We start from the raw sequence: 18566 nt of genomic DNA on the forward strand, positions 1-18566 counted from the left end.
CTCCTCAAGCCTATAGGAAGATGTCATGTGTCATTCACCGACAGACAAATCATGACACCCGACATTCCTTGACACTCGTTAGATTCCAGAAGTATCCACTGTCATATAAAAAGGGAGGTTTTTTTCCTTACGCAGGTACGTTCACTCATCTCTTCACATTCGTCCTTTACTTTTCGTCTTTTCGTTTCACTGTACTTTTGGGAGAAAAGTACCTGACTTGAGCGTCGGAGAATCTACTCTCGGGACTTTTTCCCTGGTTCTTGGCCTCTAACATGAGGGTGGTTTGTCTGAGTGTGCGCAGAAGACCCTCGCCTGATCATCCCAGTCATCGCACCTCATCACTCACCCATGGGAACCTTTCCGGTAGGTGTCAGGTCAACAAGACATCTCCACGATTTTCCGTCAACAGTGAGGGCAACACGGTCAACCTCTATCCGACTCAGCTTCCGAACGGGATCAGGTCACATCTCATTTAAAAGAAAAATCTCTACACCGATCATAATACAAAGCAGACATCTTTTCCCTCTGCTCATAAATTTCCCTCCAAGGAAACACGAAAAAACCAAAAAAAAAAAAAACATGTATCGCCCACACCATCACGATCAAAACACACAATTTTATACACAATCTAATTTGGCAAAATAACTTCTTTTTTGACATTTTCTTTTGTTTTCCCCTTAATCATGAAATTGAGTATCTGGTGTGCCTTGATGAGCCACAAGACTTAGCTTCAGCAGGCTTCACAGAAACAGGAGGGCTTTGAGAGCTCCCCGATGTCTCCGAGCTCCTTATAGTCTCCCCCTTTACTGCCCACAGCTTATCCAACAACCTCCTCGACCTAGACGATGACGACGACAACGACAGCAGGCCCCCGCTGCCCCCCTTCTCGCTCATGCTTTTGCTCCGCTTGTCATCACTGCTTCGGCACTCATCCACCTTTATCTTCAAGCTCCCTAGCTGCTGTTTCAGGCTGCAATGGTGCTCCGACACAACCCGCCCTTCCCACTCTTCGTCCATTGCTGTTTGCGGTACTGAAGCATTGTCGGTCGGTGCCAGTGTACTCCTGGATGCCTTTAACTGCTCGAAGAAGAGGACTTGAACGACGGTTCGAAGTGGCAGTCTCTCATTTTGTGCCGCGTGGACATAAGCCTCGGACGAGAGCTTCCTAACGTTTATCAAGTTGCAAATCCTCCTTTTATCGGCTTTCATCAAGTTTGGATGTTCCTGAGATATTTTCAATCGAGAAGATGAAAGGCATAACATCATATCTCTACAAACCAATCATATTAAACCTGTCCGACCAGAAACTGTGACTATTACTTTTAATCACAATTCTAACGACAAGATTATATCGCAAGATTGATACTAAAGAATAGTAAAAAGTTTTCGGGAGCTTACCTTCAAATAGACATCGATGGCCGTGTACAATCCATCATGAACTGGCCTTGCTGAATCAGGAATTGACACGATAAGCTTACTAAATCTAGATATCGATACGTTAGGATCGTTCGCTATTTCAGAAAGATAACCATCAATCAGTTTCCCTAAAGCTACCAACGATCCATTCTTATCGACAAAGCTGCAACCTATATGCGTTGTAAATTTATGAATGAGACTTTGCACCAGATCGACATCATACATTGTATCGCCGCTGCCTGATTTCAAAGGAATCAGCAGACTTTTGACTGAAGCTTTGTGCAAATGAATCCCGATTCGATCGATAAGTTCATCCTTCAATACATCCCTAGCTCCAACCAAGATAGCAACTTTTAGTAATTCGAGTAAAAACCTGCACATACACCCTGAGCACTCGTCGGTAGGCAAAAGTGAGATGATGGTTTCTACTATAATCCTGCTCTTTTTCATGTACTCATCATCATCGATCAAAGATTCATAAGAATCGGGCAACCATCGAGCTGCGTAAGCCTTGAGAGCCTCCCCGATCATGTCAGAGGACAGCCTCCCCTTCGATTTCACCACGACCATTACTCTCTTATAAAGATCAGCATCCAATTCACATAGATCTTCCATCCACCAGTCACTAGGAACTTTATGCATCCCTTGCAGCTTCTCGACTATCTCAGTAGAAGCTGCAGATTTGCGATCGTAGGTGTACGACCAGTTGACGTTAATAGGATCGACCAATGTCTTCGAAGCAATGCAGTCAATGCACCTTCCTACAATCTTCAGCTCTTCAGACCACGGCAAAGATGACGTAGTCATCTGAAAAACGATGATCGAATCTTTCCAACTCCGCAACACACTCGTGTTGAGGAAAACCTCTAATTTGTGTATCAGATTCCCCTTCTCGACACCTTCATCCATCTCAAGGTACTCTGCGGCACACCTTGCGGAAACAACATTGTAGGCATTGAGAGTCACTGTAATGCCGTAGCAGAATTTCATGCAAATCTCAAATGATTTCGGTCCACCAGGGAAATCGTGCAAGACGATATCATCTGAACTATCTTCAGTGGCTCTGAGTACCAACCTTTGCAATCGGTTGCTCTTCGCTAAAAGAGGAAACTGCATTCAGATATAACCAGTGAAAACATTTGAGCAAATTGAAGTCCATGCAAATTATCGATATCTAAAAAGGACTTGTTTGTTCAACATTTGAGCAACATGAAGAGCTCCAAGTCTACAATCAGATACAAATTGAAGTTCATGCAGATTATCGATATCTAAAAAGGACCTGATTGTCCATCAACAACCTGAAAACTATGATTCCTAAAAGGACTAATATATCCAACAACAAGGAGAAGATCATGCAGCGTTGTTTACATGAGAAGCGGGAAAAGGATTTGTTTAGCTCTCTTGTTTACTTGGGAGAACTTGTTCCCCAGCCTAAACAGTTTGCCAGTCTGGCAGTCTCACATATTTCTTCCACTCAATTCAGTAAACATGATCCTTCATTATACATCAAAATAAACACGATCGAGATTCGGATGAGTTGTTCAGTTCATTTACTGACCTTGTGCAAGAAAAATCTCACTTCTTCGACGTGTATAACGACGTCTGTTGGCAGTTCAGACGCCACAAACCTGCATGAGTTTGATATCAACAAAGGAAGAAAGAGCGCAAAGATTTGAAGCAAAAAAAACACACACAAAATCGACGGCAAGAAGCGATTTTGATGGCGAGGACGATCGCGGAGAAGGAAAAAGATCCAACCTGATGCAGCTCCCGTCCGACCGGAACGCGTCCGGCTTTGATCCGAGCTTCATGAACTTCATCTCCGACGTCGCCGGAAAAGGGAAGCCTCTCCTGCCTCGTTCTCAAACCATTTCACTTCCCCCAACCTCCAGCGCCGCTCACGCTTTAAAGCCCTCACCCACACGCCTCCCTAGCCTACGCCATTCAATTCGATTCAATGCATCCTTCTGGAAATCGCCGCCCCCGCAGCGCGCCCTGCTCCGCGACGCTGCTGCTCTCGGTTTCTTCACACCAACTCCCGCTGTCTATTGCAGTCTTTGGTGCTGCGCATCATAAAAGAGAGAGAGAGTACGTGTGTGTTGGGAAGAGGAGAAGAATAGCGTGTCGTGTAGTGTGGCGATGGTGATGATGACACGGGCTTACTTATCCGCGCAGTCTGCTTCGCAATGCACTTCTTTACCAGTTTCTCCTTCTTTATCAGCGCCATTAATTATACTGTGTATCCCTATTCCATAGGTTATTTTTCTCTTTCTCTCCACGCCTCCGCTCCTGCTGCTCTTGCGTTTGCGATCGATTATGCCAACTGGGCCGCCTCGGCCATGGCAAGAGCTGGCATCGCTTTCGGTAGCGCAGCGCGGCGCAGTGCCTCAAAAGGCTAGGAGGGGATGCTCCGTTCATGTTTTCTATGGAACGTAGCTGGTCAAATACTGCCGTGTTTACTTTTATGGTCTTTGTTGATTTTTTAAATTTATTTATCTAAATAAAGACTCGTAAAAATTAAAGAGATTCTTAATTAAATAAAATTATATATTTCTTATATTAAAAATAGTTTTATTTCATATTTTTTATATATTTAATTAAAATTATTTTAATAACTACTATATTATATTAGCAAATATAGATTTTAACTCATAGTCAGATACCCGAACTAAATTCAATTCTTGACGACTAGTTCTACAGACCATCGGAGGTCCTTTCAGCGTACTTTGTCCTCACTCACATGTACCCTGGAAAACTTCCCAGGAGATCACTCATTCTCAAATTTCTCCAAACTAAGCACGCTTAACTTTGGAATTCTTAAGTTTGAACTTCCAAAAAAAAATATATACCTTGATGATATAAATAATATCATTTAACCTTTTAAGTCAAACTTAATAAGAATCTGATAACCGAGATATTACAATATTTACAATCATTAATTGAACTATTGATAAAATTGGAATGTCACATCTAAAATCATCACCCTTTAAAAACCTTATCTGATGAACAAAATATGAGATCTGATCATCTATTTTAAGATTAATCGAATTATAATATATGTATATATTATATAAAAAATTATAGATTTTATACATTATAATAGTTATTTACTAAAGTAATATATGATTTCATACATTCTAAACGGTTAGTTTGATAGTCGCGTGATAGATAAATCATGTAAGTTATTTTACTTAGCACCTCTTTGTAAAAAAAAAATAATAATAATAAACACCTGACAAAATAATTTGCACCATTATAACAGTTATTTACATAGATGCTAAATATATATTTTTTTATCATGATAATTAGAGACATTCTTTTAATTTGACTTGATAAATATGGTAATATTTATTTTAAAACGAAATAAAAAAATACAAATAAATCAAAATAAGAGCAGACATTGAAAGGCATATTTTCCAACTCTCCGACCAGATTTCTTCTATTTCAAATCTTGTAGCTAATTTTTTCCAAGGCCAAGAAATTCGCTTCTTTGACTTTCTGCAATGCCAATTAATTGTCCAATATTGAAGTGACATTCGAATAATTAATTTTAAAAAATATAAAATAATTTTGTCTTTTTTTTCCATTATCATTTAATATTTGATATCTTTTAGGTATATATATAATTGATCATGTCCGAGCGCTAAGTCAACGGATGTTGGAGACATGACACCCTCCGCTGTTTTCGACTGGTGATGTGGATCTCCGGCGGACCTGCAAAGAAGCCGCGTCGGGAGGGGTTTCCCGGCGACGACCCTCCGATGCTCAAGTCAGGCAACGAAGAAACAGAATAACGTTACTGTGGCTATAGTGATCAAGATTACATACCTTCGTCGAAGTCTGGGGGTCCTTATATAGGACCCCGGGGAGGCGTGAGCACGCTTCTCGATGCGTGCACGCTTCCCCAAACATACCTCAGTAGGGTTGTGTTAGAAAAGCATGCCTGACGTCATTCCGCAATCGTCCGAGCATATCCCGGATGTGACGGTGAAAGCTTCCACCGTACGATACTCTGTCCGCTCCGGCCGCCGACCATGCTGTTTGTCAGTGGCAGGTGTCTCGAGGATGAAGCTACCAGCTGTCCTTTTTTGTCTTCTAGCGTTTTCACCTACTTCCGGGCCGAACGGACATGCCGCTCGGCGCTCTTGGTTTCCGGGAATGCTCCTACCTTGGCCTGGGCAGTGAAGCTCTGCTTCTGCGCTTGGATGGAATTGCGCCTTATTGTCATGCAGCTCGGTCAAGCGTTCCGCTCCTCCTATAGACTCTACTTGAGCGTCGGAAACCCGACCCCTGGTCGGGCTGTCTTTCGTTCGGTCCAGAAGACCCTTGGTCGGATGTCCGCTTGGCATGACCTCTGTCCGTTCGGCACGACCTTGAGGTTGACTTCCTTTACCGTTGACCTCCACGTGTCGTTGACCTCCCGCTAATGAGGGTCCCCCGTCCTTACCACCGGATCACATGCCTCCCCCTCAAGTCTAGTCGAAGGAGGCGCTAAGTCCAACTGACTGGACTATGAGTTTGATCGAGCGACATCCACTCTGCCGCTCCTGAAAGTGTACCTCCGTTCGGCTCTAGGGAGGTCTATTCGGCCGACCGACGAGTTGATGGCTATGCCTCGATAGTTTTGATTTCTATTTGCCGCTTGTCGCGCTACCGCTTTTAAGGACGGTCGGAGTCGTCGGGGTCTCCTCGGAATTCGCACCAATCCTCATTAAGTTGCCCACACGCGAGTAATGATGTTCATTAAATGCTGCCCCATCACTGATCGCCACCTGGCAAGTCTGCCGTCATCGTACGGCGAGGGCGTCATCTTCGATGGGACAGACATCGGTTCAAATCCGACGGTCCAATGCCGACGTTCCTTTCGATGACCTAGATCGAACGGTTGTTGTGGACTAAGCCCCGGGTTTATGAAGCGCCGACGCTAATCTTCCTTCTATCGTTCTTGCCTTCATGCTTTTGGTGATTCCTCTCGTGTCCAATTTCCCGACGTTCGCTTGCCTCGGCGCCTCGACGAACTTTCGACCTCCCTCTTCTTCATGCTTCGCCTCCCAGTAAGCCTTCTCCTATCTTTACCTTTTTCTGTGTTCTCCATTCCAGTGGCCTTTGCGCCCGTTCAATACAGTTCCGACCTCCTCCGTCAACCCTTTCGCTCTTTCTTCCTTTCTTCCTCGGTATTGTCCCGGTGATGGCTAGCACCTCGCAACCTTCTGATCCTTCTCCTGACCTATGGTATATGACCATGGTAAGCCGGTTTGACGAGGATGACACGGGACGTTTCCTTCGCGAATTCGAACTTCCTCCTGACCATAGATTAGTTTTGGCCACCTCTTCCGATCGGACCCACAATTCGCTGGCCGACACTGTTTGTTTCTTTCGTGACCAATTTGTGGTCGATCTATGCTTCCCCATACATCCTTTTATCCTTGAGGTTTGTAATTATTTTCGTCTCCCGCTCGGCCAACTTGTCCCTAACTCTTTTAGGTTGTTGTGCGGCGTAGTGATCCTTTTCAAGCTGCATGGCATTCCCTTAGTCCCCAGAGTATTCCATTATTTTTACTATCCCAAACAGTCCGAGTGGGGTACTTTTCTCTTCCAATCGCGGATCGGTCTTGTCTTTTTCAACAAGATGCCGACCTCGAACAAGCACTGGAAGGAAAATTATTTTTACCTTCTCTTTCCCGAACGACCATCCTTTCGCACCAAATGGCAGACCACTGTGCCGAGCCCGCCGGACCTTGGTAAATACAAGTGCCAGCCGGATTATCTTCATGCAGCCAATCTATTAGCCGGCCAGAAGTTCAGTATCAATAAGCTACTTCACGAGGGGGTGTTGTACATATTCGGATTGAGCCCGATCCGAACGAAGCTTCCGAGCACCATGGGTAAGCGCTTTCCCTGTCCCCACTCCTTTTGGTCTAACTGATTTATTCTTCTTTTATGCAGCTGACATCATGTGGCGCGCCAAGGCCACCGAGCGGATGAAATTGAAAGCCACCGAAATAGAAGCAGCAGCTGCTAAGGAGATGGTCGATTTGGGTATCGCGTCGGTCGGCTCGCATGAGGGCGAGAGCGAAGAAGCTCCAACAGAGGCCCGAGAGTCTACCGGTCGGATCCCTACAACCGGAGCGATCGGTGACGCTATCTCGTCAGCCGGTCAGCCTACCTCCGAAGACGTGGGGTAGTCGACCGACGACTCCCCCTTGATAACACTCAAACGTCGCCGAACGGATCTCACATTTGTGGAACCAGTGACCGAGCCAGTTGACGCCCCCTCTGAAGCGGTCAACCCCGTCCCTGCTTTAACCGAGGCCATCTCTTCGGACCGAACTCCTTCCCAGCTCGACCAACCAGCGGCCTCCCTCGAAGTACGACCCGTTAGTTCCCTGCCCCGGGTTAGTCTTCGGCGCAGGCGCTCAGGAATAGTTTCTGCTCCGTTCGGTGAGTCATCCGGTCGATCCATCTCTTCTCAATCCGATCCGAGCGGGCTTCGAACGATCAAGGTCGTCCTCCATCTTCCCACTGAAGAGTTCCTTTTGGCTGTTGATCGGCCAACTGCTCCGGAGCATCAGATCACCATCCGAGGACCGCTCGCCAAAGTATGGGAAGATGCGAGGGCTCGTGTTGCCTTGATGACCCCCGGGCAGCTCGGCGACAGCCATCTACAACAAGCAACCGGGGTATGCTCTTTAACCTACTATATGCTTAATCTTGGTTCTTAACATTATTCCGTCCGAACAGTACTGGGTGGAGAACATTGCGGTCAGCAATCGCCTGGCTGCCCTCGAGGAAGAATTAAAAAAGCTTCAAATTTCCGGAGGGGCGCCAGTGCAGGGGCCATCATACGCCATGCTCCGAGCCGAACTGAACAAATCGGAGAAATTACTGGAGGCCGAACGGTACAAGTCCTCTGGCTTGTAAACCAGGGTAGCTGGCCTTGAAGCCCAGGTCAAGTCTCACGACCGGGAGATGAAACTGGCGACCAATAGAAAAAATACAGCCATTTCCGATTTAGAGGCCAAGAATCAGCAGGCCCGAGCACTGGAGCAGCGTGTCCAGGAGTTAGCCGATCTGCTTTCCGTTGAGCAAAAGGGCCGATCGACTACTGAGGCTAAACTTCGAGAAGACAATAAAGATCTCCAAGACGGCTTAGAAGCCGCCTAAGTTGCCTTCAAAGAAAACCAAGATGGCGAACTAGGGTGCTTCGCGGCAATGAGGCACAACTACTTCCGGTCGGATGACTTTGGTAACAAGTTCAGCAATCGGCTGGTCCTTGCCTTTGAAGAAGCCATCCAAACCACCACTACGTACTTGAAGGCTAAAGGCCAGCTTCCGGAGGCGGCTTCTATCCCCCCAAGGATCTGGCCAGGCTGCTGGAGCACATTCCCGAGCCCATTTTTGATGTTCTTGAGTGAAAATATTTTCTGTAATTCTCCCGGTCGGCTCCTACAGCCTTACCTTTAATGAAGACTTGCTTTCTTTTTTCCGTACTTCTCCCAGTCGGCTTAAACGACCTTGATTTAATGAATGACATCTGTAACTCTGCCCTTGGTCGGCGAGATTTTAAATGTAATTTTGGAATGCCAACTTTTGCTTTGTTAGCTTTTCGTTTGAGTGCTTCCTGTAGCTACGCCGACCGGTCGCTCGACCCTTTCCCGCTATGTAATTTCTTTAACTTCCTCGCTCGTTCAAACGACCTTTATCCCATACGGGACTTTCGTTAGTTTTTTGTTCGTGTCCTTTTCAACTGCACCGCCCAGTCCATCGGACTTCCCTCCGTATGGGATTTCCGTTAGTTTTTTGTTGATTGGCGCTGGTAAGCGCACGCCATTGCTTTCTCCCTGCCCTTAGGATAAAGGTTTGTTGATCATCGGCCCTGGATGCTGGGCCTCAATGTGTCTGCGCGGTGCTATCCCGTTCGGGGGGTTTATAGTCGCTGATCCGACTCTAGAGTTTAACGTCGCCGCTTGACGGTCTTCAAGCCGGGGGTAGTCGTCGGTCCGACTCTAGAGTTTAACGTCGCGGCTCGACGGTCTTCAATAATGAGCCTATGGCTCGGATAATCTACGCCCGGCCGAACGACACGGGGTCTTCACCATCGAGCATATGGCTCGGATAATATACGCTCGGCCGAACGGCACGGGGTCTTCACCATCGAGCATATGGCTCGGATATAACGCCCGGCCGACGGTCTTCAAGCCGGGGGGTTTATAGTCGCCGGTCCGACTCTAGAGTTTAACGTCGCCGCTCGACGGTCTTCAAGCCGGGGGTTTATAGTCGTCGGTCCGACTCTAGAGTTTAACGTCGCCACTCGACGGTCTTCAAGCCGGGGGGTTTATAGTCGCCGGTCCGACTCTAGAGTTTAACGTCGCTGCTCGACGGTCTTCATGTAGTTTGCCGTTCGGCGAATAACGCTCAGACTCTTCGCAATTTTTCTTATCTTCAATCCTGCAACCAAAGGATACATACGAACGGAATGTACATGAAATAAATTACACTGGTGCACCTTTTATCCAGCACGGTACGGCTGGAGGTGGTTTGCGCTCCATGGTCGATCTAGCCGCCGTCCGCCTTCATCTTCTAGGTAGTAGGCACCTAATCGAAGATTCTCGACGACTTTAAAGGGCCCCGCCCAGGGAGCTGCCATTTTGCTCACATCGCCGACCGGCTTCACCTTCTTCCATACAAGATCACCGACCTGGAATGCTCTGGGAATTACACGCCTGTTATAATTCTGCTTCATTCTCTGCCTGTACGCCATCAGTCGGACGACCGCTTTAGCTCTTGCTTCGTCCACCAGGTCCAACTCCAGCTGCCTCCGCTCGGCATTGTCCTCATCGTAGCTTTGGATCCGATCAGACTCCACTCCGACCTCGACTGGGATGACCGCCTCGCCATCGTACACCAAGTGGAACGGTGTTACTCCCGTTCCCTCCTTTGGGGTTGTACGAATGGCCCATAGTACGCTGGGCAGCTCGTCCATCCAGCTTCGTCCTATGTGATTGAGTCGAACCCGAAGTATTCGCAGGATCTTCCGATTGTCCACTTCGGCTTGACCGTTGCTCTGAGGATATGCCACGGAAGTAAAGTGTTGTTCGATGTCGTATCCTTTGCACCATTCTCCGAGCTCTTGACAAACGAATTATCGGCCGTTATCCGAGATGAGTCGACGAGGGATGCTGAATCGACAGATTATATGCTGCCAGATGAACTTTTTGACCATCTGCTCGGTTATCTTGGCTAGTGGTTCGGCTTCGACCTATTTGGAGAAGTAGTCGACTGCCACTAGTAGAAACCTTCGCTGACCGGTCGCTTTGGGGAAAGGCCCTACGATATCCATGCCCCATTGGTCGAACGGGCAGGATACTGTGGACGCCTTCATTTCCATCGTAGGCCTATGGGAGAAATTGTGGTACCTCTGACAAGAAAGGCAGGTAGCGACGGTCCGTACGACGTCTTCCTGTAGAGTTGGCCAGAAGTAACCTGCCAGCAGGATCTTCCTAGCCAAAAACCGGCTGCCCGGATGACCTCCGCAGGATCCTTGGTGTACCTCTTGCGGATGTACTATGCGTCCTCCGAGCTGACGCACTTTAGCAGCGGTCGGGAGAATGCCTTCTTGTAGAGTTGGTCCCCGATGAGGGAGAACCGACCAGCTCTCCTCCTCAATAATTGAGCTTCCTCCCGATCGGACGACGTGGCCTCCGATCGCAGAAATTCTATTATGGATGTCCTCCAATCGCTTGGGAATGTGAGGCCTTCCATCCGGTCGATGTGCGCCACCAGGGACACTTGCTCGATTGGTTGCTGGATGACAACCGGTGATATCGAATTGGCGAGCTTGGCTAGCTCGTCCGCAGACTAGTTCTTGGCTCGGGGGATCTTCTGTATGACAACTTCTACGAAGTTGGTCCTGAGCTTTTCAAAGGCCTCCGCGTAGAGCCTGAGCCTCGCGTTGTTTATCTCGAAGGGCCCTGAGAGTTGTTGAGCGACCAACTGGGAGTATGAGAACAAAGTCACCCGGCTGGCTCCCAGGTGCCGTGCGGCCTGCAGGCCGGCTATTAGGGCTTCGTACTCCGCTTCATTATTGGTTGTTCGATAGTCCAGCCGGACGGATAGGTGCATCCGCTCTTCTTGAGGGGAAAGCAACAGGATGCCAATTTTGCTTCCGAGCCGAGTGGACGATCCGTCAACAAATACCTTCCACATATCTTCGAGCTCGGGATTTTGCACTTCGGTCACAAAATCTGCCAAGGACTGGGCCTTAATCGTCGAGCGGGGTTGATACTGAATGTCGAACTCACTCAGCTCCGTTGTCCACTTGATGAGCTGCCCGGACGCTTCTGGATTCAGGAGCACTCTTCCCAGCGGGCTGTTCGTCATCACGATGATTGTATGCGCCAAGAAATAAGGGCGCAATCTCCGCGCGGCGAGAATCAAGGCAAAAGCCAATTTCTCGAGACCAATGTAGCGAACTTCAGCATCCTTTAGAATGTGGCTTAAAAAGTACACGGGCTGTTCTTCGCTGTTCGACCTTACTAATGCCGAGCCCACAGCATCCTCGGTCGAAGACAAGTAAATACGGAGCGGCTCTCTTACAACCGATTTGGCCAGCATGAGTAAAGAATTGAGATAAGTCTTCAGCTCCTCGAACGCCCGATCGCATTCCTCGTCCCATTGAAACTTGGTAGCCTTGCGCAGAATCTTGAAAAAAGGGAAGCTTCGGTCGGCCGTTCGGGAGATGAATCGTGATAGCGCTGTTATCCGACCGGCGAGACGTTGTACTTCTCGAAGATTTCTGGGAGGAGGCATATCTTGCAATGCTTTTACCTTGCTGGGGTTCGCTTCTATGCCCCGCTCGGTCACAATATAGCCCAAGAAACGCCCGCCCTTTGCTCCGAATAGGCACTTCTGGGGGTTCAGCTTGACCCCATATCTCCTCAGTGTCTGGAAAGTTTCTTCCAAATCCGTATAAAGGTCTGTTGCTCGGAAGGATTTGATAAGTATATCATCCACGTACACTTCCAAGTTGCGCCCGATCTGCTCCCGGAATACCTTATTCATCAGCCGTTGATAGGTAGCTCCCGCGTTCTTTAGTCCGAACGGCATTACGTTGTAATAGTAAGTGTCGTCTGCTATGACGAAACTGACTTTCTCTTGGTCTTATCAGACGAGCAACACTTGATGGTAGCCCTGATATGCATCCAACATGCATATCAGCTCGCATCCGGTCGTGGAGTCTACCAGTTGATCGATTCGGGGCAAGGGGTTTAAATCCTTTGGGCAGGCCTTGTTCAGATCCCGGAAGTCGATGCAGACTCTCCACTTGTTGCCTGATTTGGAGACCAGCACCACGTTTGCGAGCCAACTCGGGAACTGCACCTCCTGTATGTGGCCGACCTCCAAGAGCTTCTCCACCTCTGCCCCGATAATGATATTCTGTTCGACACTGAAGTCCCTCTTCCTTTGCTTTACCGGTGGAGCATCCGGTCGGACGTGAAGCTCGTGTTGCGCTATGCTCGGCGAGACTCCTGGCAGCTCATGGGTCGACCAAGCGAAAACGTCGTAGTTTTTCTGGAGGCATCTGATCAGCTTCTCTTTCTGACTTGATTCCAGGTCGGCTGCTATGAAAGTCGTGGCCTCCGGCCGGGAAGGGTTGATCTGTACCTCCTCTTTTTCTTCATAAACTAGAGAAGGTGGCTTTTCGGTTATAGCATTTACCTCGACTCGTGGCACTTTCCGAGCGGATCTGGCCTCGGCTCGGACCATCTCTACGTAGCATCGCCGGGCTGCAAGCTGATCTCCTCGGACCTCCCCAACTTAATCTTCCACCGGGAACTTGATTTTCTAGCAGAAGGTGGAGACGACTGCTCGGAACTGGTTGAGAGCCGGTCGCTCCAGGATAACATTGTACGCAGAGGGAGCGTCGACCACGATGAAGTTGGTGGTCCGCGTTCTTCTGAGTGGCTCCTCCCCCAGCGAGATACCCAGCCGGACTTGTCCGACCGGCAAAACTTCGTTACCGGTGAATCCGTAGAGGGGGGTTGTCATCGGTAGCAACTCGGCTCGGTCGATTTGTAATTGGTCAAATGCCTTCCAGAAGATGATGTTGACCGAGCTGCCTGTATCAATAAAAATGCGGTGAATAGTGTAGTTATTGAGGGCGTCATCATGCGAGACTTCGACTCCCTCGAGGTCCCTTGGCCCAAAGCTGATCTCGGGCCCGTTCGCCCGCTCCTGGCTGCAGCCCACCGCATGGATCGTCAGCTATCTGGCGTGCGCCTTCCGTGCCTTGTTGGAATCACCTCCGGTCGGCCCTCCGGCGATGATGTTGATTTCGCCCCTCGGGGCATTTCCTCTGTTCTCTTCCTCCCGAGCGGACGGCTTAGGTCGTTCATGCGATGCCCGGGGATTAGATCTGTGCGGCTGGTGAAGGTGCTGCTCGGGTGATTCTCTGGTTGCCCGCCGCTCGACCTCTTGGTGTCGATGTCGCCTATCAGGCAATGGGGATCGGTGATGATAACTCCTAGGAGCGGGATGAGCGATCGGAGGGAGACTCCGAATATCCCGGGTGTTGTGTGTGGCGAATTGGTGGAGCGAGCAGAACATGGGAGTCCACACCTTCCCTTTTGGCTTAGGTCGATCGACCGCTACTTGTTGAACAGTGTGCGACCTCGCTTGCTGATGAGGATGAGCCATCTCTGCGCGGGGTCCTCTTGGCGGTTGATAATTGGAAGGCGGCTTCCGCTCGGTGGGGACCGGTGGCTCAGCTGGTGCTTCCTTTTTCCTCGCCATATGAGCTTCCTCTACGTTGATGTACTCATTGGCCTTGTTCAACATGTGGTCATAGCTATGGGGCGACTTTCTAACGAGCGCACAGAAGAAATCCCCGTCCACAAGCCCCTGTGTAAATGCGTTTATCATAGTTTCCGAGGTGGCCGTCGGGATGTCCATGGCCACCTAGTTGAAGCGTTGGATGTAGGCCTGGAGCGACTCCCTCAGTCCTTGTTTGATGGTGAATAGGCTGACGCTGGTTTTCTGATAGCGTCTGCTACTCCCAAAGTGGTGGAGAAAAGCCGTGCGGAACTCCTTGAAGCTTGTTATTGATCCATCCGGCAGCCTTCAGAACCACCGTTGTGCCGACCCAGAAAGGGTGGTGAGGAACACTCGGCACTTCACCCCATCTGTATATTGATGTAAAGTGGCGGTGTTGTCGAACTTACCCAGATGGTCATCCGGGTCGGTGGTCCCGTTGTATTCTTCGATCGCCGGAGGCGCATAATGCTTTGGTAGTGGGTCTCTCAGGATGGCGTCGGAGAACTGCCGATTGATCCGCTCGGGGGATGAATCTGTCCGGGGCGCCTTGCCCTTCCTAGCGTCACGGATAGGCGCCTCGTCGGACGATCCCTGGTTGGCTTGGGCCAATTTTGACGGCGTCTGGAATAGTGCTCGATGGAATGGAATAGGGGCGGCCAGCGCATCTCCTGGTGTGCCAGTCTGCCCCTTTTTCTGAGCCTACGTAGAATATTGTTCCGGTTGGTCCTCCATTGCCGCTCGGCCTCTAGAGACGGATGCAGCCTGCTGCGTTATCCTTTCTGCTTGAGCCTTCTGCTGCTGCTCGACCATCTTTGTGGCTCGCGCTTGAATAAGTGCTTCGAGCTCCTCAGGGGAGAGCGTTACCAGGAGTTGACGTCCAACTTCTTCCATCTTCTAGGCTCGGATTCAGGTGCGTTCCCACAGACGGCTCCAATTTGATCCTGTCCGAGCACTGAGTCGACGGATGCTGGGGACGTGGCACCCTCCGCTGTCTTCGACTGGTGATGTGGATCTCCGGCGGACCTGCAAAGAAGCCGAGTCGGGAGGGGTTTCCCGGCGACGACCCTCCGACGCTCAAGTCAGGCAACGAAGAAGCAGAGTAACATTACTGTGGCTACAGTGATCAAGATTGCATACCTTCGTCGAAGTCTGGGGGTCCTTATATAGGACCCCGGGGAGGCGCGGGCACACTTCTTGATGCGTGTACGCTTCCCCAAACATACCTCAGTAGGGTTGTGTCAGAAAAGCATGCCTGACGCCATTCCGCAATCGTCCGATCATATCCCGGATGTGATGGTGGAAGCTTTCACCGTACGATACTCTGTCTGCTCCGGCCGCCGACCATGTTGTTTGTTGGCGGCAGGTGTCTCGAGGATGAAGCTACCGGCTGTCCTTTTTGTCTTCTAGCGTTTTCACCTGCTTCCGGGCCGAGCGGACATGCCGCTCGGCACTCTTGGTTTCCGGGAATGCGCCTACCTTGGCTTGGGCGGTGAAGCCCTGCTTCTGCGCTCAGATGGAATTGCGCCTTATTGTCATGCGGCTCGGCCGAGCGTTCCGCTCAGCCCATAGACTCTACTTGAGCGTCGGAAACCCGAACCCTGGTCGGGCTGTCTTTCGTTCGGTCCGGGAGACCCTTGGTCGGATGTCCGCTCGGCATGACCTCTGTCCGTTCGGCACGACCTTGGGGTTGACTTCCTTGACCGTTGACCTCCACGTGTTGTTGACCTCCCGCTAATGAGGGTCCCCGTCCTTACCACTGGATTAATAACAATTGGCCATGATCTGGCCGCGATCGCAGCTAGATTTTGACAAGATTCTAGCTGGGATTCTAGTCGCGATCCAGCCATAGTCGAATCTCGACCGGTTCGTGACTAGATTTGTTGTTGGATTGCAGTAGGAATCTGACCGCAATTGGCCTCGATTCAGCTACAATCGCGGCAGGATTCCGGTCAGATTCTGGCCCAATCCGGGTGAGGTTTGATTGGGGTCTGACTAGAGTCTAGCTTGGGAAGATCCGTCGACATCTAGTGAAAACCAACGACGAGGTGAAAACGAGAAAATGTTAAATTTTAAAAAAGAAAAGAAAAGAAAAAATAGACATGTGTGTCATATCGGTGTCTACCATACACAGACGAGCAAATAGAGTCACATAGTGTGTGTGTGTGTATATATATATATATATATTGATCTTATTTGAAAACTAAAGAGATGACGCGCTAGACAGGTGACGGTATAATTAACTGACCGAAGACTTCGCATGGGAGAGAAGATGACGAACTAGAATAGGAGAAGAGCTCCCAATAGCTTTCTCTACTCTACACACACTCAAGAGAGTAGACAAGATATCAGTACCCAAAAATCAGGGAAGGAGTCCCTGGCGAAGGCCCTTCTACACTCAAGTCAGTGGAATGTCCAAGCGAAAATTAAGAAGATCAACAATAGATGCGTGCACATAAATGATTGTAAAGCATGCATATCTTGCCAATGGAGAGGATCCCCTTTATATACCACCTCTCATAACCTTCGTAATCATGAGGTGATAGGGAATGTTAGAGATTGTCAAGTGAGGGAAGACATATAGCCTGGGACGATGTAGAGTAACCATCAGGGAATCTTTCGTTACCCATATGCGCATCTCTTTTGTCTTTTATAACTTATGTCATTAATGAGGTGGTTGAATGGATATGTTGTCATAAATTATCGACTGACGAGTAGTGTAATCACCTCCAAAGAAGGTTCCAGTAAATGCTCACATTATAATAAAGGAATATTCTCTAACAAATGGTTGTTATTCTGATAGATTGTTGTGATTCTCTAACCATGCTATCTGCTGAGTGTATCCCGACTAGGTCTTTAAACCGACCAACTATATATCTTTTTCTTCCTTTAAGATGGTCAGTTATATACTGGATAGTGTTGGAGATCTATTCTAGAAGTAATATGAATCTAAGTTCGCTAGATCCAGTCAGTTCTTTAGTCGACCAGTGATATACTTGTTGGTGCGGTTAGCACTAACGGTTTAACTCAAGTTTTGATGAATGACAAAATATGTCAAGTTAGTTTTGTTATTATCTAACACTCTGACCGAGTGTGTAGGAGAAGCCCAGACAGGTCGACGGGCTGACCTGATGTTTGGCACGAAGCCCAGCTAGGTCGACGGGTCGACCGGATAGCTGGCACGAAGTCCAAACGGGTCGATGGGTGACTAGACATTTGGCACAAAGTCTAGCTAGGTCGACGGGCTGACCGGATAGCTAGCACGAAGCCCAGACGGGTCAAAGGGTTGATCGAACGTCTGGCAGGTAAGTGAAGTTAAGTTACTGGAGGGGAGTGACTGTGAGGACGCGTTCCTGGGAAGGGAACATTAGGCGTCGATCCGACTTAGATCCATTTCGGATATCTAAGTCGAGATCGTGACTAGATTCCGGTCTCGAGGAGATGGAATCTAATTACTATTCTTCTTATCTATAAATTGTGCTAACATTCTATTTTGCAGGATATAATTTATACTTGTCTTAGACTAACGTTTTCTTGTAGGAAGGAGATTGCAGAAAACAAGGGTCCGGGAGCCCGGAGGCAACTTTTATCCATATCGTCGCTTCGCTATGTGGAGATTGCTGACTGGCTCGGCTATGTCACATTCAGGGCGCCCTGAAGGGATCCGAGCACCCCGAACCTCCTATATAAGGAGGGTGAAGGCTGAAGCAAAGGAATAACTCACGATCTACGCTTCTGCGCTCCTGCGACGCTGCGAAGGCTCTCCAACAAGTTTTGTTTATTGTCTTATTCTCTTATTGTCGGGTTCTTTTCTTTTACTAAATAAGTCCTATACTGCATTTGTAAAAACCTTTCGAATTATTAGTGATTACCCAATGAAAGCACTCAACGAGTGAGGACCCTGGAGTAGGAGTCGACAAAGGCTCCAAACCAAGTAAAATGACCTTGTTAGCATTGTGTTTTCATTTTTCTGCTACCTACTCTATACACCGAAAGTTTTAAATCACTATTCACCCCCCTCTCTAGCGAAACTCATCGATCCAACAAGTGGTATCAGAGTAGGTACCACTCTGATTTGGTGCAACCACCAATCAGGCAGGGGTGAAATTCGTTTCAACTTTCTTTTTTCTTTGGTTTTCAGTTTCTCGTCATATTCCAAACTGGTATTGTTATCTTTTTGGAATCTTTTTCATTGCAATTAATTTGAATTGGTGCAACACCAATTCAGTTTTTAGTTTTCTTTTATTTTATTCCGCACTACTAATCCAAGACCTAGCCTTGGGATCTTTGTGTTTATTTATTTACTTGTGTGCAGATTAAAATGTCTCAAATTGAAGGCT

General features: G+C 48.5%; 1 protein-coding gene across 1 annotated transcript; it reads right to left on the reverse strand.

The window, feature by feature from the left end:
• Positions 1-473: 473 nt before the first annotated feature.
• On the reverse strand, positions 474-3528 carry LOC122052023 (BTB/POZ domain-containing protein NPY1-like). The gene is made up of 4 exons (XM_042613403.1): positions 3175-3528; positions 2975-3044; positions 1399-2526; positions 474-1224 (listed from the first exon to the last, which is right to left on the reverse strand). The coding sequence occupies exons 1-4, from the start codon at positions 3234-3236 to the stop codon at positions 682-684; spliced, it is 1803 nt and encodes a 600-aa protein (XP_042469337.1). The 5' UTR covers positions 3237-3528; the 3' UTR covers positions 474-681.
• Positions 3529-18566: the final 15038 nt, after the last annotated feature.

This window comes from Zingiber officinale, chromosome 3A, assembly GCF_018446385.1.
Source record: "Zingiber officinale cultivar Zhangliang chromosome 3A, Zo_v1.1, whole genome shotgun sequence".
Classification (NCBI taxonomy): Eukaryota; Viridiplantae; Streptophyta; class Magnoliopsida; order Zingiberales; family Zingiberaceae; genus Zingiber; species Zingiber officinale.

What these genes read in the sequence shown, in the direction of transcription:
- LOC122052023 (XM_042613403.1), bottom strand. Translation starts at nt 3,236, where the DNA reads ATGAAGTTCATGAAGCTCGGATCAAAGCCGGACGCGTTCCGGTCGGAC. An exon ending in TCGGACGGGAGCTGCATCAG is followed by an intron (nt 3,045 to 3,174) that starts GTTGGATCTTTT and finishes AAACTCATGCAG; the next exon opens with GTTTGTGGCGTCTGAACTGC. An exon ending in CCATCGATGTCTATTTGAAG is followed by an intron (nt 1,225 to 1,398) that starts GTAAGCTCCCGA and finishes AAAATATCTCAG; the next exon opens with GAACATCCAAACTTGATGAA.